The sequence below is a fragment of the Orcinus orca genome, chromosome 9 (genome assembly GCF_937001465.1).
Source record: "Orcinus orca chromosome 9, mOrcOrc1.1, whole genome shotgun sequence".
NCBI lineage: Eukaryota > Metazoa > Chordata > Mammalia > Artiodactyla > Delphinidae > Orcinus > Orcinus orca.
This window is the reverse complement of record NC_064567.1, coordinates 1,475,028-1,500,776: the sequence shown is the minus strand read 5'-3', so window position 1 is coordinate 1,500,776 and position 25,749 is coordinate 1,475,028. Positions and strand designations below refer to the sequence as shown.

The 25,749-nt window shown below is 53.4% G+C and overlaps 1 protein-coding gene across 1 annotated transcript; it reads left to right on the top strand.

Moving 5' to 3' along the window:
* The first annotated feature begins 391 nt into the window (after positions 1 to 391).
* Positions 392 to 16,243, top strand: NOM1 (nucleolar protein with MIF4G domain 1). Its single transcript, XM_049714991.1, has 12 exons — positions 392 to 416; positions 1,000 to 2,066; positions 3,590 to 3,714; positions 4,392 to 4,587; positions 8,598 to 8,921; positions 10,542 to 10,652; positions 11,380 to 11,547; positions 12,137 to 12,258; positions 13,066 to 13,198; positions 13,662 to 13,793; positions 15,499 to 15,608; positions 15,923 to 16,243. Exons 1-12 carry the CDS (start codon positions 392 to 394, stop codon positions 16,095 to 16,097), a joined length of 2,688 nt encoding a protein of 895 aa, XP_049570948.1. The 3' UTR covers positions 16,098 to 16,243.
* The last annotated feature ends 9,506 nt before the right edge of the window (positions 16,244 to 25,749 follow it).

Here is a 25,749-nt window from a genome sequence, read left to right as displayed (position 1 = left end):
ACAGTGAGGTGAGGATCTGAACCGAGCCCGGAGCCCTGGCTTGAACTTCCATCCAGGTGTCACTCTGGTCCCTCCAGGAAGATTTCTTTGCTGGTCACCATTAAGCCCTGAGTACTGTTGGTCCCCAGCTCCCACCTTCCCATGTGTTGTACTCGTTTCCCAGTACAAATCACCCAGTGACAAAGCACCACAAACCAGGCAGCTTAGAACAGACATATAGAGACTCGGTCCTAAGGCTGAAAGTCGGAAATCAAGGTGTAGGCGGGGTGCGTCCCTCCCAGGGCTGCAGGACAGGACCTGCTCCAGGCCTCCTCCAGCTTCTGATGTGGCCGCAATCCTTGGAGTCCCTGGGCTCGAGGAGCATCTCCGCCATCGCTGCCTCGGACATCGCATGGCCTTCTACCTGTGTGTGAGCTGTGAGGCCCAATTTCCCTTTTAAGAACACCTGTCTTTGGATGTAGGGCTCGCCCGATGCAGGAAGGCCTCCTCCTAACTTTGCATCTGCAAAGGCCCTATTTCCACACGAGGTCACGTCCACAAATTCCAGCGGACTTGAACTCTGGGGGGGCGGCTGTCCATGGAGCGGTAATCAGGGAACATCACCCCAGGGAAGCCCAGCAATCCTAATACGGGATAGGTGCGTCATTACGCGGAGCGCGGTGGGACCTGAGGCCTGAGGTTGAGTGAAAGGAGCAGTGAGCTCAGGACCAAGCTTCGCGTGAGCAACACGCAGCAACACACCGCGTGGCTCCCATGGCTCCAGCTGCGCTCCACCCGCACACGCGTCCGCAAGGATCCACCCCCACCCCTACCCCTACCCCGTAAGCGCGGTTACTGCTGTGGAACGTCGTTAGGAGCCTTCTTTACCATAATCTCTAAAGTTTTCGTTTTTAAACGAGAATGTATTTGTGCTCATTCGGAAGTTACAGTTTACAGCCTTAAGAGCAGGCACCGTTTGCAGCCGTGCGGCTCCCTACGCTGCCGCCCTCCCGCCAGCAGGGAGCGCCGCCCCGCGCAGCGCGCCGCTCTGCTCCCTGAAGTCTGGCCCCGACCGGAAGTCGCGCGTCGGCGCGTCCTGGAACGTAGCGGCGTCTACGAGAGCTGCGGCCCAGTTCCCGAGCGGCTGCCGGGGGCACATGGCTCGTGGGAAGCGCCGCGCCGGGCGCGGGCCGCGCCGCGGGCCTGGTGGCGGCGGGGAGGGGGCCCTGAAGCGGCTAAAGCTAGCAGTGGAGGAGTTCGTGCAGGCGACCTCGGAGAGCGAGAACCACGGCGGCCGCGAGGGGCCCCGGGCTCAGGGACGCGTGTGCCCGGGCGGGAGGAAAAGCCGCAGGGAGCTGAGGAAGGAGAAGCGGCACCTGAGGAAGGCGCGCCGGCTCCAGAGGACGGCCGGCCCCGCGCAGGGCCCGGGCCCGGGCGGCGGCGGCGGCGGAGCGAGCGGCCCCCGGGCGGAGGCGACGCAGGAGGAGGACGGCCAGTCGTCCCCACGGCGGGCCTCGCGGCCGTCCGAGGAGCTGCGACCTCCCCCGGTTCCGGCCAAGGCCGGCCAGGCCCAGGCCAGGGGTCCCCTCGGCAGGACCAAGGCCCCCGCAGCCGCATCCCGGAAACGGGCACTTCTGGCGGCCAACGAGGAGGAGGACCGAGAGATCCGAAAGCTGGAGCGGTGCCTCGGCTTGAACAAGCGCAGAAAGAAGGGCGACGGAAGCTCCGTGCCTCTGAGCTTTGCCCGCGATGGGCTCGACTACATCCTGGGAGCCCTGGACTCTGGGAAGAGTAGTGGCTGGTATGAAAGCAGCAGTGAGGAGGAGGAGGATGCGGGACAGGCACTCCCCGAAGGTGACAGCGAGGACGAACGGGAGCAGCAGGACGCGGAAGACGAAGGCGAGCGGGCAGCAGGCGCGGGAGCGCAGAGCGAGGGGGAGGACCCGCAGGTGGCGGGGGCGGGACAGCTGGAAGCCGGAGGAGCGGACCGGAGGGCGAAGCGGGGAGGGAGGAAGAAGAGAGTCCGTTTTGCCGAAGATGAAGACAGGAGTGAAAGTTCCGCGGAGGATGTTGACGCAAACGATGAGGTATTAGATTGTGAACAATCTGAGCCCTTTGGAATTTCCTTCAAAATAACGGGTGGGGGGCAGAACACGGGACAGAAGTGACACAGTTGATGTATTGATAATTGTTTGAGCTGAGTATGGGTCTGTCGGGTTATTTAAATTTCCACAATAAAGAGACAGGGAGAAAACATCCCTAGAGACCTTTCTATCCCAGGGACTTACCGGCCGTTCCCACTGTTGTCCTAAGGCCACATCCTCACTCGGTTTACTGCCTCAGTCTCCAAACCTGACTTTGACTCCCCTCCCCCAAGCTTTGTTCCCACCTCCCGTGTACCCTGGGGACTCCTGCAACACCCCTGAGTCACCTCTGCCCACACCTAGTCTTTTTTCTGTCCAGCTGCTCCTGGGGCGGATCCTTCTAAAACACAGAGCTGATCTCCGAGACTCCCTTGGATAAAGTCTCACACTGACGACCAGGTTTAGAACCCACAGCAGAGCAGACAAGGCCTCGCGCGCCGGCCCCTTGCCTGTTAAAACAGCTTCACCTGCACACGCACCTTGAAGGCGGCCTTATGGCATTGCTTGTGTTTCCTTCTCCACTTCTCACCATTTCACCCTTCTGCCTCTGAGTATGTTATTTCTTCTGTCTGCGAGGCCTTTCCGCGATTTCTCACCGTTTGTGTTTATCTGTGAAGGTCAGACATCTTGGGGAATCTTTTCCCCTCCTGAAGGATGTGAAGTGTCTTTCATTTCTGTCCCTGGTGCCTTAGCACCTGGCACTCTGAGCAGTGCCCAAGTGCTACCAGTTCCTCTCTTAGCACTTTAAGTTTTGACTATTCCCAAGTCTCTTTCACAGCCTGTGGCGGTGTAACTGACATACAAACTAACCGGTGTCTTAAGATTAAGTTTCTGTGTATGAAAATGTGCTTTCTCCAGCTAAGCTTAAAGCCTGACAGCAAGGATCACGCCTTACAAATGTCTGTCTCCTAAAGGCTTGTCAGGGAGTGTTGGTCGGTGGTAATGACTTGTAATCCTCTCAGTTGAAAATCTAGGAAATGGTGAGCAGTGGGTTGATTTTGATTTTATCATGTAAATTTAGATACTGGTTTTGACAGGTTTGAAATTACTTTGGACCGCTTTTTCTCCAAAACTGGTGATACACTTAATTTAGGTGTTTGTGTGCTGCCGTGCCCACTGTGAACTGAGGCTGGCAGAAGTGTAGAATACGGGGCTCTGTCGGGTAGACAAGGGGGGCGGGGGGCGCAACCAAGTCTGAAGAGTTACAGAGGGAAAAGTAAGGTGATGAAATGTAGTGTTGATGTTAATGTAAATAGTGATGTCCATCGTCCGGGCCATGGCGTGCTTGTCCAGGACTAGAGTGGGCACTCGGGAGATAGCTGATGTTCATGAAGCAGCAGTAGTCAGTAGTGACAGCGTCTCCCAGTTCTTGGGAATTTAATATCTAAGTGTGAGTGTAGCAAGGGGAAAGGTGGGCTGTAGTCAGTGTACATTTTTTTGTAATTTATTTCTGTCCTTTCAAGCAGAGTCTTTGTGAAAATGGTGGAAAGTACATCCCACCCCACGTGAGGCGAGAAGAGGAGACAGTGGATGCCCAGAAAAAGGAAGAACTAGAGAGGCTCAAGAAACAGGTCAAAGGTCTGATTAACAGGTAACCTCGAGACAGTGTATTGTGTAACTTCAAGAGATTGTCTCTTTCCTGAAAACACAGGAATGGTTCTGGGAATTAAACCAAAGCCTGCGTTGCCTTTTTTTTTTTTTTTTTTTTAATTTCTTTTTAGTTAAAACACTCTTCTTGGTGCATCCTGGAATTTTACTGAACATGCCATTTGATGTTCAGAGTTAGCACAGCTGCAGTGCATATACATCCTCCCATCCCTACCCAGTAGCCCTTATCTCCATGTTAGGAAATAAAAGATTTTTGTGCCAGCAGAAAATGGAAAAGTTGGGATTTTTTCCAACAGTACATATGGATGTGCTAACGATGGTTCCCTCCCTCTGCCCGGGGAGATGGGGTAAGGATATCAGTGGAGTATCCTCATCATAGTCTCTGTGGTCTTGAAGGGAATCCTGCATGTGCCTTACTGTGGCTACATTTCAGCTGGAAGGACAGCAGTTAATGTTATTGAAGATTCCAGAAGATTCTGTGTTATGTACATATATACTGGATTATTGGGACAGGATAAGAATTGTTCGTGGGTCAAATACATACACAAAAGAGGATCTATTGGAAGTATTAATAACTTTTTCAATTTTTTTTAATTGACCTAAAAAAACAATTCTTGATTTGAAACAGCACTGTCGCTCTGTCTTTCCAACTGTCTGCAGGCTGAGTGAGCCGAACCTGGCCTCCATCAGTGGCCAGCTGGAGGAGCTGTACATGGGCCACAGCAGGAAGGACATGAATGACACTCTGACGGGCGTCCTCCTGAGCGCGTGCGCCCCGGACACGGCCATGCCCGCCAGGCTGGTGATGGAGCATGTCCTCCTGGTCAGCATTCTTCACTGCACAGTTGGCATCGAGGTAGGGCTGCCTCTCTCCAGCCATTAGCTGTCCAAGTGCTGCTTGTGTCAGTGATCAGCTGACACGGCTCAAGGCCACCTTGTCTGTATTGTATCATCCTAAACCACACTCGGCAGCTACGTGACGTTGGCCAACTTCTGCTTTTGCGCTTGGTCCCTTCTGACATGGCCTTATTGTCTGTTAGTTCTGTCGCTCTGGGCTGACGTCGTGGACTTGCCTTCGTCTTCTCTGTATTCCCCATGGAAACAGTGACTGTTTCAGCTGTTCAGAGCACAGGGCTTTGTGTTGAGCGAGAGGCCACCGGAATGTGAGGTAAAACTGGGCACGAAGCGAGGGGACACGTGACAGTGCCTGGGCTTGGAGCCTCGGTGCCCCTGGGTGGGCCACAGACCTGCCCGTGTCTGTGAAGTGGGGCCTTTGTCGGGATTCAGTGGACACCGCGTCTAAAGCATCGCCTGTGCGGTGCCTGGTACCCAGCAGGTGCTGCTGAGGAAATAGCATCCCCGTGCCATCCGGCCCGCCCCGTGTTCTTGGTCCTTGGTCAGTGACCCTTGTGTTGGCCTCAGGGAGGCCCACCTCGTCCCGGGTCCTCTTTTGTCACCTCCCACAGTGAGATCGTAACCTTCCTGGTCAGCATCCACTCCCTCCGTGTGGCTGCTTGCAGGTTGTTGAGGGAAATCGGTCTGGTTAGAGGACTTTACACTGAGGTGGACAGACGCGTGAGTGAGTGAGTAGGCCAGCGAGGTGTATTTCCAGATGAGCTTTATATTTACCAGAGAACTCGATGATCCCTGAGGATCTTTATGTGGGACAGTGTCTTTTAGGGGGTGGTGTTGAGCCCCTCTGCCTTCTGATTGCCCTCCTCCCAGGAACAGGCCTCGGCAGCAAAGTGTCACTGCAGGTCTGATCCCCTGGTGTAAGTCCTCCGGACTCCCAGCAGGATGAGTGGGGCGGGTGTTTATTTAGCCCCGCTTTGCAAACGCAGCAAAGCCCCTGAAGGCCGGGCTGTGGACCTCCCCCTGCCGCGCACTCTTCACACCCCTCCCACTTTTCTAGGACTTGCTCACAATTGGTCTTGAAAACCATTTGGGGTCTTACAGGGTGGGGCTGTCTAGGGCTTACTTTAAAGAGCACAGACTTTCCAGAAGGCCTTCTCCTTCCATCTGCTAGAGGCTCAGCAGTGAGGGCAGTGCTGGGCGGGGAGACCAGCCACCTGGCGACCTGCCTGCCCACCCTCCCCTGGGGGCTTGGTCTGGCGGCTTCAGGCTGGGAGGCTGGGAGCATATGCAGGAGCCTGGCCTGAGGAAGTGCTGTTAAAGTAGTGCTTGTGAGCCGCTGTGTGGTTGGAGTTCCACCCTTCCTCCCACTGCAGGCTCCCTCACCCTCCCGAGAGAAACCTCTGGGCCACGCTTTTCTCCTCTAGCCGAGGTCATATTGTAAGAACTTGCTGTCAAAATTTTATTGAAATTTATTTTTATTTATCTATTTATTTGGCTGGGCCGGGTCTTAGTCACAGCACGTGGGATCTTCATTGCAGCGCGCGGGCTTCTCTAGTTGTGGCGCAGGAGCTCTGGAGCACGGGCTTACTTGCCCCACGGCACGTAGGATCTTAGTTCCCCACCCAGGGATTGGACGCACATCTCCTCCATTGGAAGGCAGGTTCTTAACCACTGGACCACCAGGGAAGTCCCAGTGAGAACTTTGAAAGATGGCAACTCTGGGACCTCCTGGGCACAGGGAGGCGAGGACAGAGGAGGGGGTGTGGGCCCCGAGACCTCTGAACAGCAAACTCTCCTCAGCTAATCTGCACCAGCTGTTTAAGGAATTGCATAATTGTTTGATTTCTAAGGGCTGTGAGTCCCTTCTCTTCATTACAAAGCGTAATGGAATCACTGGATCCCTTCCTAGTGCCCTGTGATGGCCACGATTCATTCAGTGCCATTATAGGCTGTCCTAGTGCACCCCCGGTCCTCCTGGACCATCCCGGAGTACTTGACAATCAAAACGGTTTCAGCGCCTGCCGATGCAGGGGACACGGGTTCGTGCCCCGGTCCGGGAAGATCCCACATGCCGCAGAGGGGCTGGGCCCGTGAGCCATGGCCGCTGAGCCTGCACGTTCGGAGCCTGTGCTCTGCAACGGGAGAGGCCACAACAGTGAGAGGCCCGCGTACCGCAAAAAAAAAAAAAGGTTTCAGTACATACAGCATTTCATTGAGTTACAGAAAAGGCCGTAGACCCTGACCACCTACACAATATCAGGAATGCCCTGCATTTGAAAATGGGAGATAATTGGTCCCACTTCTCATTTAAACCTTCACTAACAGCGTGAGGGACAGCTGAAGTGATCATTCCAGGGCAAGTCGTGAGGGGACCTCAGCTAGCGACAGCCACTAAAACTGGTGCCAGAGGAGGCTGAGCTGCCCCAACTCTGGTTCCACTGAACTTCTCTCAGGCCTGTGATGAGAAACGCATCCTCAGGAATCCATGCAAAGAGGAGCGTGAGTCACGAAGCCGTGGTGTCAGTTACTGAGTTGCTTCTGAGTCGCTGAAAAATCAAAACTCAGGTCTGTGCCGATTTGCGTTAAAATCCCCAAGTCAGTTAATTCATTTGGTTAAATAACTTCAGCAATGTGAATGTGATTCCTGTTTTTAATGCCATACTCTTATATTTTATTTTGAAGATATTAAATGGAATCTGAGATTTTGACAGATTTTGATATGATTAAATAATTCCATTTGTGTGATTGAAAACATACCTGAGTATATTTTATACCTGAATTTTTCTTGATGTCCGCAGAATTCTAATTTCTATTTTAAAGTTGTATTTGAATGTAATATAGTGGTCATGATAGGAGAGTATATTCTTCAGGTTTATCTTTAGAGAAGAGGCTTGAATTGGGAGTTAATAGGTTAAAGTTGTTTATTCTCAGGTCTTCAGAAACTAAAGAACACATCCAGTCTGTCAGAGCTGCCTCTGCGAAGTCACTCTTCCCTCCTGCCGATCTGGTGCCTTCCTCTGGGCTCCTCTAGCATTTATGTTGTTGCATTTTGGCAGTGACATGTGTATGTTTTCCTGCGACACTCTGTCCGGTTGATCTCATCCTCACCCGGGATTTTAACTACCACTCCTGCTTCTATGACCAGCCCTGCCCAGGTGTCCTACGGTTCAGGCTTTATAAGGCTTTTTTTTTTTTTTTTTTTTTTCCCCAACCTGGTGTCTTGTGGGATCTCAGTTCCCCGGCCAGGGCTTGAACCTGTGCCCCTGCGGTGGAAGCGCGGAGCGCTAACCGCTGGACGGCGGGGAAGCCCGTAGGTTACAGTGATTCCGCCCAGCCTGCACTTCTGCTGCTGCTCACGGATGAACCATCCCCGTCAGAAGCTCAGTCAGCTGCTGTTACGCAGAAGGTTGATCTTTCCCGTCCAGTGAGTGGCCACACCCTCTAGTTCTGTCACTGGGTGACTCTTGGGCCCGGTCCACCTTCAAGGGTCCAGCACGGCTGCAGTGATCCGCGTCCCCGTGTCTCAGCTGGAGAGTCGCCATCACTCTGCCACCGCCGGGCGCCCACTGCCGCCTTCTCCCTCCAGGCCCAACCAGGCTGGAGAAGTGAGCCGTGTTGGATAGTAGTGCATTTTTAGAGACACGGATGTGTCCTTAACATTCTTGACGATTTCATTTTTCCAAGGGACCAGAATGGCTGCTGGCCGGAACAGCACCTCGTTGATTTTAAGGACAAGATGGTGCACTTCGAGGGAAGGTGTGCGCTGGGCACCCTGCTCTGCGTCATGTGCGGTGTGGTGTTTTCCTCTGTAAAGCACTGGGCACTCACACTTGTGTTTTTAGAGGTTTTGCCCTGCTGGAGCTCGTATTCGGCCACGTGTGCGCTTTATGTGCTCGTTTTAAAAGTACTAACTCTTTCAGCGCGTTGGGGTTAAAAGAAGGGCCCCTGGGAGTGGCTTGCTAGCTTGATTCTTACCCGTTTGCAGTAATGTTTTTTCTGTTCTTCATCCAGGTCGGTGCGCACTTTTTGGAGGCTGTGGTGAGGAAGTTTGCTGACGTCTATAAAAGCGGATGTGACGGGAAAGAGTGTGACAACCTGTTCACCATCATCGCCCATTTATATAACTTCCACGTGGTGCAGTCTCTCCTCATCTTTGACATTTTGAGAAAACTTACTGGAACTTTCACAGAAAAAGATATCGAACTGATCCTGTTAATGCTGAAAAATGTGGGCTTTTCCTTGAGAAAAGATGATGCTTTGTCGCTTAAGGAACTGATCACTGAGGCCCAGGCCAAAGCCAGCGGGGCAGGCGGAAAGTTCCGGGACCAGACCAGGGTATGAGTGCGTCACCTGCCCGGCTTCCTAACTGCCTAAATGCTCACACTGACCAGAACTTAAACATGAGTATCTGGGGTGAATATTGCATTTCATCTCGTAATGAGCCCTGTTATCTTCTGCCTCATCTGGTTTTGTGGCTTCATCTTCAAGGTGTGAGCAAACCTTGCGTCTTTACTCTTGTGAATTTAAGAATCGATCTATTTAACATTCAGCCATTCAGAAGAGGTTTACTGGGAAGGCGAGGGGCCGGGGGGTGGGGCGGTTAGCCCACTCGGCCTTCTAGCTCTTCCACTCGGCAGCGAAGGGACCGAGGCTTCCAGGCCTCGGTTTCCCTGTCTGGAAAGTGGGGCTCATGGTGGCTACCTTGTTTGCTGGTCTGCAGACTTGAGGGGCACGGGAGAGTCATGGGAACCCCTGGGCGGGGCGAGGGCTCATTTGAGGAAAAAGGAAAGCGTCCCTGTGGGGAGGCATCAGGGGCGCAGGGCAGGGGCTGGCCTCGGGGCCTCGTAAACCTCGCAGGGAACTGGGATTTTATCCCAGAGGCACGTGAAGGGCTCTGAGCAGGTTTTCATGCTGAGGTCACTTTGGCTACAACTAGGAAAGAGAGAAGCCACCTCGGGGGTTGGGGCGGTGATCAGCAGAGTTGCAGTGGACGTGGGTTTAGGACATAGCGGTGGCCAGACTTGGTGGGGGGAAGGGGAGAGAGGGAGGGGTCAGAGGTCACCCCAGGTACCAGCTTGGCCCTGCAGGTGGGCAGTAGTTTGTTCAGGAGACACAGACTGGACAGGAAGACTGGCCCATTTTTGAAATGCTGAGGTGAGGGCTCAGGTTAGCTGTGAGGAGGGAGGTGTAGGCCAAGCCCCCTGAGGGTCCTGGGGGCCGCGGAGGTGGTGGTGGAGGAGTTGCTGTGTAATGGGGTGGGGTGCGGCTCCAGGTGGGAGAGGAAGATCGTGGGGGCGGGTCCCAGCGAAGACCCTGTCCCTGTGTTGAATGCTCAGGGGTCACGTTTAAAACAGACACGGCAGACACAGGCATTTGGCTCGGGCTGGCCTGAAGCTGGAGGAGCTGGGCTGGGGGGTGACTGGGTGGGTTTGGAGTCCTTGAGCGCTGACAGAAACGTCCTAAAACTGATCGTGTGACGGCTGCACAGCCCCGAGTGTGCTCAGTGGACGCTTGGCATGTGAGTTATGTCTCAGCTGAAGTGAACGTTGGGGGGAATCTCAGACAGGGTCTGTGAGAAGTCTTTGTGCTGTCCTTGAAAGTCTTCTCTAAGTACAATGTCATTTCCAGTTTAAAAGTTAGGAAAGCAAAAAGGCCAGGAGTGGGAAGGGGTTGCAGACGCGGTGGGGAAGGAGGGCGACTGAGACCAGGGGCCGGTGGGGGTGGAAGGGCGCGCGGCCCGGGCGTGTTCTCGGCCCGCGGGGCGGGGGAGGGATTTCTGTTCTCGGCCGGGGAGGCCTGGGCGCCTGCTGAGGTTGGTGCAGCCTCTCCCAGAGGCGCCCGTGCCCCGTCCTCGGCGGCGGTGACCATGTGCGCAGAGGCGGTGTGTTTCTCCCCACGGTGAAGCGTCCTTGGTTTCCAGCATTTGAGATAATGGCTTTTCGTGTCTGTCTCCAGGTTCGCTTCATGCTGGAGACACTGCTGGCCCTGAAGAACAACGACGTGCGGAAGATCCCGGGCTACGACCCCGAGCCCCTGGAGAGGCTGCGGAAGCTGCAGAGAGCCCTGGTAGGCACCCTCCTTCCCGGCCGCCTGCGCTGCCGGGTCTGCGCCAACCCCCGTGAAGTTCCGGAGGGCGGTGGAGCCACAGGTCAGGTGCCCGCTCAGTTAGCGGGGATTCCCAGACGTGAAAGGCAACTGCACGTTTCTGTGGGGCGACCCTCCCTGTGAGCTGCGTGCGCCCCACGCTGAGCCCTCCGCCCTTGGCCGCGCCGGAGAATTGCGGGAGGACCTCTGATCACTTTGGAACAGGGCCTGGGCCGGGGTCCCACCAGGACCAGGGAGGCCAGCCTGGGGAGTGGGGGGCTCGTCTGTTTAAGCTCCCCAGAGCTTCTCAGCGTGGGGCCCACGGGCGAGCCCTTCGGCCTGGGCACCAGTCAGACCCAGAGTGGCCTCCTCCGGCAGGTCCCAGGCACCTGCTGGTGGAGTCCTCACTGCCGGCCCTTGGGGCGCGCCTCCTGCCTGAGTCTGAGCCTCTCTCCCCACCCCCACCCCGTGACAGCTGTTCTAAGACACGTGTTTTGGGTGATAGACCCACAAAGCCCAAGCACACACTCTGAGAGTTTACCTCGAACTTCGGCGTCATTCCTAACTGGTTAACTGCCCCAGCTGTCAGTGACCCATCACAGCTCTCACGCACCAGAAACGCTGTTACCCGAGCTGGAAAGAGCCAGGGTCGCTGTTGCCCAGGCTCTGAGCTGCCGCGGCCTCCCCTGGCTGCTGTTTTCTCAATCAGCTGCGAGGCGCTGGCTCAGGGACAGAGACTCAGCTCCGCGTCTCCTGGGACAGCGTCCTGAACGCCGAGCGGACCGGGCGCTGGTGGATCGTGGGGTCCGCCTGGAGTGGCGCCCCGATGATCGACAGCGGTCAGCAGAAGACCCCACGGAAGCAGCTCACGGGGACGGTACGTGACCCGTGCTCGCCACCACCAAGCATGTGACCTGTGTCCCCACGCGGCTTTCCCTGGGTTTATTTGAAGACCTTATTGAAGTAGCTGCTGCTTTGTGACATCCTTTAATTCCATTTCTGTTATTTCCTTTTAAAGTCTCAAAATGTTAGGAAAGGGACTTCAACGTTGAGTGGAGTGAGGGGACCGCAGGACGATCACTCAGGCCTCCTGGCCTCCCCGCCCTCCCCGCCGTCCTGGCCCCCCTCCCCCCGGCCGCAGCGCTTACCTCTCACCTCTCCTTCATTCCACTGGTACTTGGACTGGCAGACCCGCTGCTCCCGCGAAGCCTCCCAGATCCAGCGGTTTTCTCCTCGCGGGCTTGCTTTGCCTCTTGCTGGTTTTCCTTTGTGGGGTGCCGGGGGGGTTGCTCAAGAATAAAGGGTCCGCGTTTACATACGTGTGTTTACGCACACCTTACAGTTAGCCTTGGGTCAAGCCACAGAATTACACGTTACTTCTTAGAAACTTAGTAACTACGCTAAACCAAAGAACAACTTTCACCGAAACGTCTGTATGATCTACGCCCGGTCGTCCCTCTTTTCAGGTTAGCTCGAAGATACTGGAGCTCGCCCGAAAGCAGAGAATGAACACCGACATCAGGAGAAACATATTTTGTACAGTTATGACTAGTGAAGACTTTCTGGATGCATTCGAGAAGCTCCTGAAGTAAGCCTGTGTGCGAGCCTCTGCTCTGTTGTTGAGTTGGGGGCCACGTCGTGGAGGCCGGGGCCCTGCCCCTTCCCACCCGCTGCCCCACGCCACGGGCTGCAGTCCAGCTCCTGCTAACTGACCGCTGGTAGCTCCAGATTGGGACAGTTTATGATCTGTTTTGATTGGAAAAAGTCAGGTAACCACCCGACAGTTCCCGGTGGCTGCTGTTTGTCATGAGTTGCTTGAAACCTTCCTGTTAAAGTTGTCTTTCCGATTACGTCTAAATTAAACTTCCTGTTTAATTTAGTTGTAATTATATTACAACTTCTATAATTAGTTGTAATGAGATTGAAAAGCATCTGTGTACAAAGTACATCTAAAAAGTCTAATAATTAATTTTCCTTTATTTGCTTCAAGTTCAGAAGGAAATGCAGGGGAAATGCTGTAGGACTACGAATCCTTGTCCACAGTCAACACTGTGCACTGAAAGGATGGATTTTACTGCGTGCAAACCAGACCATACGTTTTAGGAAAAAGAAAAAACAAGAAGGGCCCACAGCTGAGGCCCTGTTTCTTGTTGGTCGGTCACCAGTGACAGGCCTTTGTAGAGCCTGGGGTCACCTTATTCTGCCACGTTGTTGGAAACCCTGAGGCCAGAGGCTGGGGCACGGCCTGGAGCTCCAGTCCCGCTACCTGGCCCTGTCTACTCGGCCCAGTCAACCAAACTGCCAGACAGGATGTGTTCCTCTGAAAGATTTCTGCCTTCAAGCTGTTAAAGGTTGGCAAATTGAAGGTTTAGCCCTTGCTCTTCCTGTCTTACAGGCTGGGGCTTAAGGATCAGCAGGAGAGAGAAATCGTTCACGTCCTCATAGACTGCTGTCTGCAAGAGAGAACGTACAACCCTTTCTACGCATTCCTGGCGGGCAAGTTCTGTGACTACGCGAGGAGCTTTCAGGTGACAGCTGGGAGGCAGGCTGCCTGTGTCCCACTCTCCTGTCTAACCACTCTGGCTGACTCGGCCCACCTGGGATGCGAGCCCTGAGTCAGGGGCCACCCCGGCCAAGAGCTGTGTGCAGAGGGTCGCACAACCTGAGCCGTGTCCCCATGTCACCTTTCCCTGTCACAAATGAGGGGTCATGACCCACTTAATCGGCGAGTGCCTCTGGTTTATGTTGCACCATCTTTTTCTAATGTTTCTGCTGATTTAAGGGAAAATACTGTAATAGAAATTACTGTGAAGCTATTTCAAACTACTGTATATAGGAAAGGAGAGTGTAGTTGCTTCTAAAAAGTCTTGATTTTTAGGATATTTTAAGTAACTGAATACAGTACCTTTGGATTATATTTTTAGTGATTTATTCTAATAATTTGTTGAATTTTACCTTTTTTTGTTGTTGTTTTTCTTTGTTTTATATTAGATGACATTCCAGTTCAGCATATGGGACAAATTTCGGGACTTAGAAACTCTGCCAGCCACTAACTTCTCTAATTTGGTTCACCTGGTGGCCCACTTGTTGAAGACCAAGTCACTGCCGCTTTCCATTCTAAAGGTGTGTGTACTGTGCGAGCTGATTTGAAGCGCTGAAAGTGATAGCGTACGCTTGAGCCTTGAGCCCCGGGGGTGCGCAGGGGCACCGACCCCCTGCACAGTCGTAGCCCGAGTGTAACTTTACAGTCGGCCTCCACATCCTGGTTCCACACGGGATGATTCAACCAACTTTGGAGCGTGTGGTCCTGCAGTGCATATTTAGTGAAAAATGTCCTCATGTAGGTGGACTGCACAGTCCAAAGCCGAGTTCAGGGGCCAGGTGTAATTCTGTATGTTTGGTACCTTAAGAATATGCGTTTCCTTAGATCCTGACTCACCTGGAAAACACTCTCATTATCAGACCATCATAGGAAATCGCCAGATGAGCACGCGGTGTAAATTTGCCTAGTAGCTCAAGGCGCCATCGCGGTTGTCTGCTCCTTTACGCGAATCAGTCTCGGGACTTGCGGTGCGTGTACAGGCCATCATGAGTCCCGCGGCGGCCGCTGCTCCATCAGGAAGAAGTGGGGATGTGGGAGCTGTACAGAAGCTGTGCTTCTGCCACTCCTCCCTTGGCTGTGGCACGTCTTTTAGAGCAGGGGCATCCTCGCCCCTGTTGAATTCCCACGTTGACTCGTCAGAGACGATGAAACGCAGATGCTCTGGAGGTGGTCCGGGGTGGGCAGCGAAGCCTAGACAAGACATGAAACGCGGGTCACGGTGGCCTGGGCAGTAGGACCTCGGGGGTCTGGGGGTCCTGAGGGTGTGGACTGTGGGAGAAGCTGAGGGGCAGGCGTAGCTGGGGGCCCCGCCTCTTGCCTTCCGCTTCCTGATCCTTGGGACAGGCTAGGCTGCGGTTTCCCGTCTGTGTTGATGTATTTGTTCACCAGAGCGCCGGTCGAGTTAACTGCATGTTCCTTAGAGATGTGCCCTTGGGTTTTGGCTACTGTACTGAAAATGAGGGCCAGAGCCTCGTCCCACATTCCAGAACTGGGGAGAACTTACAACACGGAGAGCTAGTGCCTTCTCCTTGCTGGGGGGAGTCTTGCCTTCGGTTCACTTGAGTTTGAGCTCAGAATGGAACAGGATGTGGCGTGTCCCTCAGATGCAGCAGGTCCTGGAGACTCCTTGAGGCAGCCCGGCCCCTCCGTACCTCACGGGGCTCTGGCTGTAGGCCGCACTCTGGCTGTAGGTGTATGCATGTGGTTAACCAGGCTTTTGATGTCCTTTTACAGTTATTTAATTTGGCATAAGGTTGAAATTTATCCATGTTGATATCTGCAGTTCTGTCCTTAGATTTTATTACTGCTGTATAGTATTCCACTGTATAAGTATACTATGATTGTTATATTTAGGAATTAGTCTCTTCTGGGTCTAAATTGTGTGTGTGTGTGTGTGTGTGTGTGTGTATGGTTTTAATTAGGGGATAGTTTCTTTAAGGCATGGAGATAATCTACGTTTCAACTCCAGGAATGAGATTCCTGATTCGCTAGGTACCCATCAGCCCCCTGGACCTGACTCAGCACTGCCGAGTTGCTCTCACCAGTGGTGTGCACGCCCTGCAGCAGTGCACCAGCGTCAAATGACAGCTGTTCATTTTATAAAACTGGAAATAGCCTTAGTTGAGGGGCAAGGGGAGCGATAGTTTTTTACTCAAACTATAGTCAGAAATCACTGCAGAGTTGGCTCCACAGTGTAACTTTATTATTTTTTATCCGGACTGTTAGGTCGTTGAATTCAGTGAATTGGACAAACCCAGAGTCCACTTTTTACGAAAAGTGTTACATACGCTGCTCATGGAAACGGAAGTTGAAGACCTTGGTTTAATTTTTGGAAGGTTTGTTCCCAGCTCTCTCGATAAAACATGGGAAAGAGGAGAGAAATTGTTTTCACCTGTGTTGTTTTATAAAAGCAAGTTTGTTGTACTTACATGTAGCTTTTCAGTTTTAATTTTAATAATATCCTGAACATTAATTTGAGGAACATGAGACCTGCCTAATAGCAAACAGAAAATGATTTCTGACAGATAGGATATTAAGTTCTTACTTGAGAATTCTGACCAGATGGAAACTAGGTATGTCCCCTGCTTCGGGGTCCCTAGGGCTGAGACGGAGGCCGGCTGGTCACTGACGCGTGTCCCTTCCTCCTCAGGGTGTCCGACAGCCCCGCACTGGGCCTGCTGCGGGAGGGCCTGAAGCTCTTCATCAGCCACTTCCTGCTGAAGGGCGGGCAGGCCCACGGGGGCGCCAAGGAGGCCAGCGCGCTGCGGGAGAGAGCCGAGCTCTGCGCCGGGGCCCTGCAGGGGAGGGCGTCCCTGAGGTCGTAGCCGGGGCCAGGGGCCAAGGGGTGCTCATTCGCCTGCGATGTGGGGCCGCAGCACAGTCTGTCGTATTTCAAATACTCTTATTTTGGGGCTACCCTGGTGGCGCAGTGGTTGAGAGTCCGCCTGCTGATGCAGGGGACATGGGTTCGTGCCGCAGTCCGGGAAGATCCCACATGCCGCGGAGCGGCTGGGCCCGTGAGCCATGGCCTCTGGGCCTGCGCGTCCGGAGCCTGTGCTCCACAACGGGAGAGGCCACAACGGTGAGAGGCCCACCTACCGCAAAAAAAAAACAAAAACAAACCAAAAAACAACTCTATTTCGGTATTTGTGTTTTGAACTGTCTTCAAATACCTATGTTTATATCTCTAGGAGGCAGGGGAGAGGGAGGGAGGGGCGGGCCCCGGGCAGCGATGATGCTGCCCAGGGGGTGTGCCAGTGCCTAATTTTCTAACAGACAAGCCTCTAGAGGGTGCAGTTACAAAGAAATGGATGGCGTTTTTATTTATCTTTTATGTATTGGTTAAAAGTTCAGAAACCGTCAGTTAAACATTCCTGAGGTTTGATTGATTATTTCAAGTACTTGGAAGGCACGTGTTCTGGAAGAGTCAGCAGTTGACTCAAGCCTTGCAGGTGTGGGTGCAGCACAGCGGGGGGATGATCCTGGTTCCTCACCTGAAGTTCTGACGTGGGAAAGGACATCTTCCTTCTCCGCGAGTGTCTGTCACTTAGACCCATCGAGTCCAGGTGTGATGCACCTTCCCGAACAACTTTGAAGTCACCAGACAGACACTGGACACAGCAGGTGCCGACTGCTGAGCGGTGTTCTCGGGATATAAACACGCACGGGACAGAAGCGCCTGCAAGGGATGAATGTTCAGGATGCACCTAAGATATAGCGGCTCTCTCCCTCCCTTCCTGTGCTCATGGACAGAGAGAAAGCAGATGAAGCAAAGTGTTCATTGTTGGGTGAAGTTTATACACATGAAGTATATTTTTATAGTTTTTCCTTAAGTTTTAAGTTATTGCAAAATAAACAATTTTCATAAAGCATTCGTAATGCAGAACACATTCTTCAGAGGTCTAAAACGTTCCAGTGTCTTTTCATGAAAATAATTAACCTAATTCAAATCACTTCTGCCCCTTTTGTAAAAAATAATAATAATAATTAGGCCTTACTGTAAAGCAGTGACACTGCTTCTGTTGGTTTACTTCACAGGTGAGGTGCCCCTGGGTTAGCGGGAAGAGCCGGAAGGGATGGAGGGAAGGCCCTGCTTGTTGACCGTGACCAGAGCCTGCATCCTGGGCCTGGGTGGCAGTGGCATCAGTCACCGAGAGCTCTGGGCACAAGGCTGCTGACGTGTGGGCACAGACAGCATCCTGGCCGAGATGTCACGGCAGGATGCTGTGCGTCCCCTTCAGGTGTTACTTGGTGTGGTGGGATTCAGCACCCGACATTTGCTCTTGACTCTCAGCCCGTCTGTAATTCAGTTTCAACTTTTCCAGTTGTGTGTGTGGCTGTTTTTTGTGCTCAGGCTGTGGTGTCTCTGAATTATGTCAGCTCAAAGCCTCTCTTTAGGAGAACCCGAGTAAGAGTTGGGACTTGGTCGCAGCCAACGTTTGCTGGGGGCCTCCTGGGTGCCACACGTGGAGTTGAGACCTGGGGCAGCTTGAAGGGTTCAAAACCATCATTTAAGTTTAACAGGACAGGTCCTGTAGTCAAAGAGTGATGGGGACAGCCAGCTATTCCCAGCGCTCAGGGACGGAGAGCTTTTCAAAGGACGTGACGTTGGGACGTGACGTGCTCTTCCAAGAGGGGCTGAGGGGGCACTCGGAGGACACGAGGGCACCAGCAGGGGGTCGAGAGTGTGGAGCCTGGCCGTGTGGGGCCCTGGGACCCAGGACAGACAGCAGGACAGGCACTTGCAACCTGGTTGTGAAGGACCACTTTCTCCATGCTGAGGAGTTGGGGATTTATCTGCTCAACCATAGGAAACCATCGAAGGATTATTGCCAAGGAAGTTAGATCGTCGAAGTTGTGTTTTCAAGAATATTGCTGGACGAAGGAAGGTGGTGGGTCAGCATGTGGGCAGGCTGGTGGCAGAGACCAGGTAGGTGGTCCTCGTGACCTTCCAGGCGGAAGTGATGATTCCGGCCTAGGAGAGCAGCCGTGCGAAGGAAGACTGGAGACGTTTCCGATGGACACGCACGGGAAGTTGGTGCCTTTCAGTGAAGAGGGGTAGGGGCGCGGGTGGGGGGCAGTTCGGGACGCCCCCGGTGGCTTGTCAACATCGGGGTCGGGGTTGAGGGTGCAAACACACCACTGGAGCTGGGGGCCTGAGGGCAGGGAGTTGGAACCCCTCGAGGAGACTTGAGTTATGAGGAGAACGCCAAGACCAGGATGCTGGGCGCTCCCCGTGCAGAGAGCAGAAACCGAGGGAGGGCCTGGAAACAGGCCCGGGAGTTGGGCTCTGGGGATCCTCAGCCAGCAATTCAGACCCATCCTGGGGGTAGTAGCTCTGTAACAGTGGAGGCAACTCCAGGCAGCAGCCACACGTGAACAAAGATGCTGTGAGCCTCCGGGGGCCTCACGTCTTCCCCGAGTGCGAAGCACGAGCAGGTGTGTAGGGAACACCTCCATGCACACATGTTCAGAGAGTGTAACGAAAGGTCAGTAAAACTTAGATTTTCTTGGGAAAGTAATATTGGCCTGGGAATCGGGCGTTTTCTCTTTCTCACCCTTACATTTCGTATCACATCATATTCTACATTGACAGAGCTGGCGGGAAAGGGGTCAAGTTCACAAGATGACATTTATCTTGAGTGGCGCTGAATAAATGATGAAAAATGATGTTTGCATGATAAGATGATGAAAGGGAAAATGGGGACCAGTTTAAAATGTTCTAAGCCTGCAAAGGTGACTTCAGAACACCCAGGGTTGTGTGTGTTTGGAAAACAATGCCTTGTGTGTGTCCACCAGTCGGGAGCAGAGCGGTTTTGACCTTGAGCACGTCCAAAGCAAGACACATGGCCACGGCCTCTGGGGGTTATCGCGTCGGCACTTTCCCACTCTCAAATATCCAGTCTGCAGGAGATTGACCCCCACTCCCGCCCCCAGCGTGGTCTGTGTCCTTTATTCCCGCCCTGGGGACCCAGCCAGCGGTCCCTTTCCTCCCTCTCCTGCGCTTCACGCCCACCTGGGTATGCTGCAGACCAGAGTGGTGGCAGGGGACGCCCCTTGAGGGCCCAGTGAAATATGACACCCGGGCGGGATTCACTTCAGGCCGAGGTAAAAATGATGAAGAGCATTTAAAAATTATTTTCTATAGAAAATCGTTTAAAATGGACTATTTGTTTCATTTTACTTTGTCAGAAGTGTTTCCAAAGAAAGAGGGCAAATTCTTCTGCTTTTATTTTTATGGTTTGCCCATTGTTAACACTTGCCACATTTGCTTTTTCTCTTTTTTATATCTAATCCACATCCATTTATGCACACACACGTTTTGATGGCATCGACTGGAAGTACAGACATCATGACACTTGACTCCCGACCCCTCATTCTCCGTTACTGGTGATGCCATTACCGCACCTGAGAACATGAACATGCATTTAGTGACAGTCCAGCAGACAATTCCGTTTTCATACTGCCAGTTGTTCGAAACTGAATTTTCTATAGCTGTTTTTTTCCTAGACAAAATACAATCAAGGTTCAAACATTACATTTCCTTTTATTTCTCTTTTAGTATACAACACCCACCCCCGTCTAAAATTTCTCACGAAACTGGGCTTTGAAGAGTCCTGGCCGTTGTCACAACAAATCCTGGTGGGCTCCACGTAAACATGGTTGGGAAAATCACAGCCCGGTGACACTGGCGTCTCGGGACAGACAGTACGAAGCTCACAACTGGCCACGCTAATTACAGTCGGGGCCAGCAGACCTCCCCATGGCAAAGGTACGTTTTTACCTTTGTAATTATTAAGGGAAATTAGTCACCAAAAGTTAAGGACATCTTACAAAGGAAAAAAATGTGGCAAAACGTGTGTTTCCTGTTCCCACCAATATTTCGCCTAGTGGGTCAGGCAGGCATTAATGATCCTTGCCAGGATCAATTATTACTTGCAAAATGGTCATTTTCTAGTCCTGTCATCCCTCCTACATTATTAACTGGCATTCTTCTTTAAAAATGGGTCTTCTTGGGCTTCCCTGGTGGCTCAGTGGTTAAGAATCCGCCTGCCAATGCAGGGGGCACGGGTTCGAGCCCTGGTCCGGGAAGATTCCACATGCCCCGGAGCGGCTAAGCCCGTGAGACACAACTACTGAAGCCCGCACGCCTAGAGCCCGTGCTCCGCAGCAAGAGAAGCCGCCGCAACAAAGTGCACGCTCTGCAACGAAGAGCAGCCCCGCTTGCCGCAGCTAGAGAAAGCCCGCGCGCAGCCATGAAGACCCAACACAGCCAAAGATAGATAAACAAAAATACATAAATTTTTAAAATGAGTCTTCTTATACCCCTCTCCCTTTTCCCCAGGGAAGATCAGACTACCCATCGCAAAACGACTGAAGCCATGACAGGCGAGTCTCTGAACGGCAGATGGCGAGACGCTACCATTGGCTGGGGCAAGTGCACGAGACTGGTTCCCAGCAGAGCCTGTGCGGGGTTCGGGCTGGGGCGGGGCCCGTGCTCCCAGGTTGGCGACCCATTCTCCTGCCTGTCGGGAGGAGACCCTGCCAGGTGGAGGGGAGCCCCAGCTGCGCTGGCCGAGCGTCTGTAAATCCAGGTGTGGGGTAGAGTTTCGTAGCGCAGTTTTGTTGCTCAGTCCCTGAGCAGTCCCGCTTCGACTAGGTGATGGGGACGCTCTTGTTGGCCTGCCCATTGGTCAGTCACAAGGTGTAGAAGGGACAAGCACATTGGGCCCAGCCACTGCTGGCACCAGCCCAGCTCAAGGCCAGCCTGCTGCCAGCACACAGCAGTCACTGCATCTCTGAAGTACTCTTACCTATAAAATGGATTTGCCATCGAGGCTCTCTAATTGTTCAAGTAGGTCTGTGAGTGCCTGGAGTGACAGCAGTAGTTTCTCTAAACTCAGGATGAGTTCACTAACAACTACTTCAGTCCGTACTGCTCTCATTTCTCTTCTCGTGGGTCCTTAATCCTGTCCATTCAGAAGAGTAGGCAGAGTGGCCAGCTGTTCTGGTTTGTCCCCGCAAGGGCAGAGCTGCCGAGAGGTCAGTGGGCGATGGGCGCGGGTGAGCAGTACCGGGAAGCAGACCCGTCGTCTGTCCAGCGGGCCCAGGAAGGTTCCCAGCAGCAGCTCCGGGTCCCTGTCTGCACTCGGCATTCCCCCTTCCCCCACGTTTGTATCAATAACTTGGCCAAAGAAGGCGTGCTTAGCAGCTTTGCTGACAGCCTGACCTCAGCAGGAGTAAGGGCACTTCTAACTCTAGGACCTGCGATTTTACGACCTATGATGAGCTTTGTGTCCTTCAGAGGACCTGGCACTGTGTCCGGGTCAGTCACCGGGTAGGTTCCCGTCTGGACAAAGGAGGTGCTTGTTAATTGTTTGAGAGCAGAACCTCTCTCTCTGGTTACTTCCCCCTGAAGTGCAAATAGGGGGTCTCTGAAGGCCTTCTTCTTCCTCAAGCCACGATTTCCCGTGAATATCATTCTGAAGGTCTGAATTAGTATCTACTTTATAATTCTTAAACGCTGATGGGTAATCCAGGACATTTTTACTGTCTCTGGGGAAATTATCCTTAATGAGAGTAGAACAAAGCTTGCAAAAAAGTACAAGGTGAAACCAAGGCACTGAAGGCCAGCCCAGCTCCAGGAGTCCAGCGCTTGTACCAGGGTGCCCGGCACCTACACACCTTAAAACTGAGGGCTAAGATTATTTCTATTACTGTCATTACTTAATTTTGCCCAGGCTTGGCCAAAGCTCTGATTTCCTACAAAGAGCCAACTCTGAACAGAATTGCCCAAGGGCAGAATTACCAGATGAGATGCAAAAACAATGCATTACAAACACAGATTTCCCAGTAAGTATTTATCCAGGGCTTACTGTGTGCAGAGAAGCAAGTTCACATGTCCACGGCATAAAGCACACTTACTTAACTCATCGAAAATACAACGTAATTATTTGAGATTTATTTTATCCTTGCCCTCAGACTTCTGACTGGTGGAGGAAGTACTTTTCTATCTGGTCCCAAGCTAGCCGGCCAGACCCACAGAGCGGTCGTTAGCATCCTTATGCGTTTTGACTTAAATGGACAATGAGATTTTTTAAACCTCTCTGTTTTCTAAATCAGATTTAATAGGGCAGCCAGCGTCTGCTTTACTACTTTAGCTACTCTGGGGCTAACTGATAAATCAGCAGCAGAGGCCGTGGCGTCCTGGCCTGGTGCCCGACAGCAGGGCCCGGGCCTGCCCTGGGCCTGCCCTGGGAAAGTGGCTCTGCCGTCCCCACCACGAACATCCCCCCAGAGCCGTGAAACAGAGAAGCCAAAAATACAAGATGGACTTTGGGGCTGGGCTTGCTGTTTTGTCCCACGTGCCCTTGGTCTGTCCACGCAGCGCAGTACAGGGCAGCTGGAGTGAGGCCCACACTCCCTGGACTCGTGGGTGGCCTGGCTGTGCCACTGGGGACCGGGGCGGGGACAGGTGCTTTGTGGAGTGTCACTGTCCAGTCACCTCTCCTCTGGGCCTTGTCCTCCCTGCACGGAGGCTTGGCCACTCGGGCCTGGAAGAAGCCGGGTTTCAGGCTGGTGCAGACCTGCACTTTCTCCCCGACACCAGTGGGGTCCAGCCGCCTCCCCCTTGAGCTCCTGGCCCGGCTCCTGTGAAGCGAGTGGCAGCGGAAACAACCCGCATGAGAGTCAGTAGTGATCTGGCCACTTCCCCCACAAGGTCAGCCCGGCCTGGAGGGGCCTGGGCCACTGACTTGTACCCTGACAGCAGAGGCCAAGTGGGCCTGTCGAGATCCCAGAGGGGACTCACGGGGTCTCTGCTCCCTGCCCACCCTCCGGCCACCCAGATCTCCAGGCCTGGGGGGCCCTCGGGGGAGCGACTCTTCCGGCGGCCCAATGGGGCCACCAGCAGGGAGACCCCGAGCGCGTCCCGGGTTGGGAAACCGTGCGACTGGGGGCTCCCTACCTGCACGGTGGGATAATAAAGCACTTTGTTACCTGTGAGTGAGAGGCCTGATAAAAGGAAAATATTATCGCCCCCGCTGTGATTAGGAGGCATCTGGGCACCGGAGACTCGGTAACATTTATAAGTAAACATCGTTTATTTCTGTTCTCTGATTATGAAGGTCACGGTGGTTTAACCCTGCTGGGACGGCCTCCGACACATTATCTGCTCAAACAGAACTGGGAAAGAAAACACCGGCAGTCATTAAAAGCGAATTACTTTGTTTTATGAAGATAGGAGAGAGAAGGCCTCACGCTATGGGGGCACTGGGGCGCGTCCATGGCCCCGAGGAGACCCCCAGCCCACCCTAGGAGGGGCCGTCGGCAGGAGGATCCCAGAGCCGCCGCCGGGGACTCAGGAAGGTCACAAGCACCCCTGGTTTTCTCAAGCAATTTTGAAAAGCTACCAAGAGTGCAGTGTGTGATGATTCAGGTGTTTCCTTTACCTGTGAAAATCGGTAAAGGAAATAGGTCAAGGTAGCCGGAAGGATTTCTGAATTTCTGGTTTTAAATTTAGCAGAGAAATTTTTTTTAATTTTTTGATTGGAGTAGATTTACAATACCGTGTAAGTTTTATGCGTACAGCACAGCGATTCAGTTATACATACACAGAGGTTCAGATTCTTTTCCCTTAGAGGTTGTTACATAATGCTGAGTATAGTTCCTCGTGCTGTACAGTAGAGAACTTACATTTTTGGGGGCCCTGGTTTTACTTTTCAAAGTGAGATGTTTGGCCTCTGACTCCTCCCGCTGCTCTGCTGGCTCCCTCGCCCTCAGGCTCCCGCTGGGGGGAGGGGTGTCCTAGTCAGCAGCATGTACTTGAGTCACATCTAGAGATGCTGGCGCCTGGGACGGGCAGCCTGGGGCGTCGGGGAGAGATGGCAAAGGTGGCATGCTGGGGCAGGTCCCTGGAGCGTGTGTGTCCCACGGGCAGCCTTGGCCGCAGGGGAGCTGGGCCAGGAGGACAAGAGGAAGCAGAGTGTGACCCAGAGCCTTTGGTTCAAACGCCTGGGAGGAGAGCGGTACCTTTGCTGAAGTGGGAAAAACCAGCTTAATTTACTGGAGCCCTTTGATGTGCTCGTCTCTATACTGGATACAGTGGGAAGTGCACAAAAGGACCAAAACATACTTAGAACAGGCAAATTCACAGAACTGGAAAGTAGAGGTTCCCCAGGGGAGGGGGAAGGGGGTTAGTGCTTAATGGGGACAGAGGTGATGCGACATTTGGGGAATAGATACAGGTGTTGGTACACAATACTGTATGCATTTGGTGCGACTGAACTGTACACTTACGAATGGTTAAAATGATAACTATTATGTGTTTTTTTGCCACACATACACACACACACACACACACACACACACACACACAAAGAACCAAACAAATACCCAGGGCAGAGTTAGCTGTCCTCCAGTCATGCCCCATCCTCCCTCGGAATAGAACCCCAATTTTTAGCGAGGCCTGTGGACAAATGGAAATAAAGACTCACTTTCCAACCTCCGGCGAAGCTTAGCATGGCCGTGTTACGACTTCTCACCCGGGAGTTCCCTGGTGGCCCAGTGGCTAGGACTCAACACTCTCACTGCCAGGGCCCAGGTTCCACCCCTGGTCGGGGAACTGAGATCCCACAAGCCACACAGCTCAGCCAGATTAACAAAAGAGAGAGAGAGAGACTTCTCGCCAGTGGGATGTGAGCAAAGGGGCCACCCTGAACCCCTGGGGAGGACACACACGCACCTGCCCTTGGTCGTGTTGGTCGGGGTGTGGAGCCCAAGCCCCACCTTGAACCACAGAGGAAAAGCCACGAGATAAAGGGCCGTGGCCCACCAGACCAGCCGCTGGCAGCCTGGGTTTACAGGAGATGAAATGAATTTCTGTCCGTGAAAGCCACTGTTCCTTTGGCTCTCCTGCCGCGTGCGGCCGGCCGGGTCCTGACTGATACAATAGCCTACACGGCCCTTGCACTGAAGCAGCTAACAGGCCAGCGGGCGCAGCCCACGGCGGTGAGAATTAAGACCCCACGGTTACCAACAGGCGGCGGTCTGTGGACATCTCCAGGGTGCTGCTCACTCCTGGGTACCCTCCTGGGCATCTTGCCTCCTGGGCATCTTGCCTCCAACCGGCTGCAGCCTGAGGCCCACGGCACGGGGAGCATGGCCCTGCCGTTCTCTGCTTTCTGCCCAGAGCCTGGTACTGTGTCGGGCACGGCAGCCTTACTCAGTAAGTATCACTTAGATCAGGCAGCTGTGGGTCCAGGTAGCAGGTAGTGGCGGGAGCTCGCGGAGCTCTTTGTGCGGCCGTGGTTTGGAAGGTTGAGCTGCGCGCGTAGTACGTACTGGATCAGCTGGCTTTTCCTGTGTAAGCAGCCCCCCAGACACAGTGACCTGCGACAACAGCCGTCAGCTCATCTTTCTGTGGGCTGGCGATTCCGCTGGGACTCTGGGACTCTCTCGTGGCTGCGGTCAACCTGC

Excerpts from the sequence above, each read along its gene's own strand:
- NOM1 (XM_049714991.1), top strand. The coding sequence starts at position 392 with ATGGCCTTCTACCTGTGTGTGAGCT. Across the intron at positions 8,922-10,541 it reads AGTTCCGGGACCAGACCAGG|GTTCGCTTCATGCTGGAGAC; the intron begins GTATGAGTGCGT and ends GTCTGTCTCCAG. Across the intron at positions 10,653-11,379 it reads GGAAGCTGCAGAGAGCCCTG|CTGCGAGGCGCTGGCTCAGG; the intron begins GTAGGCACCCTC and ends TTTCTCAATCAG.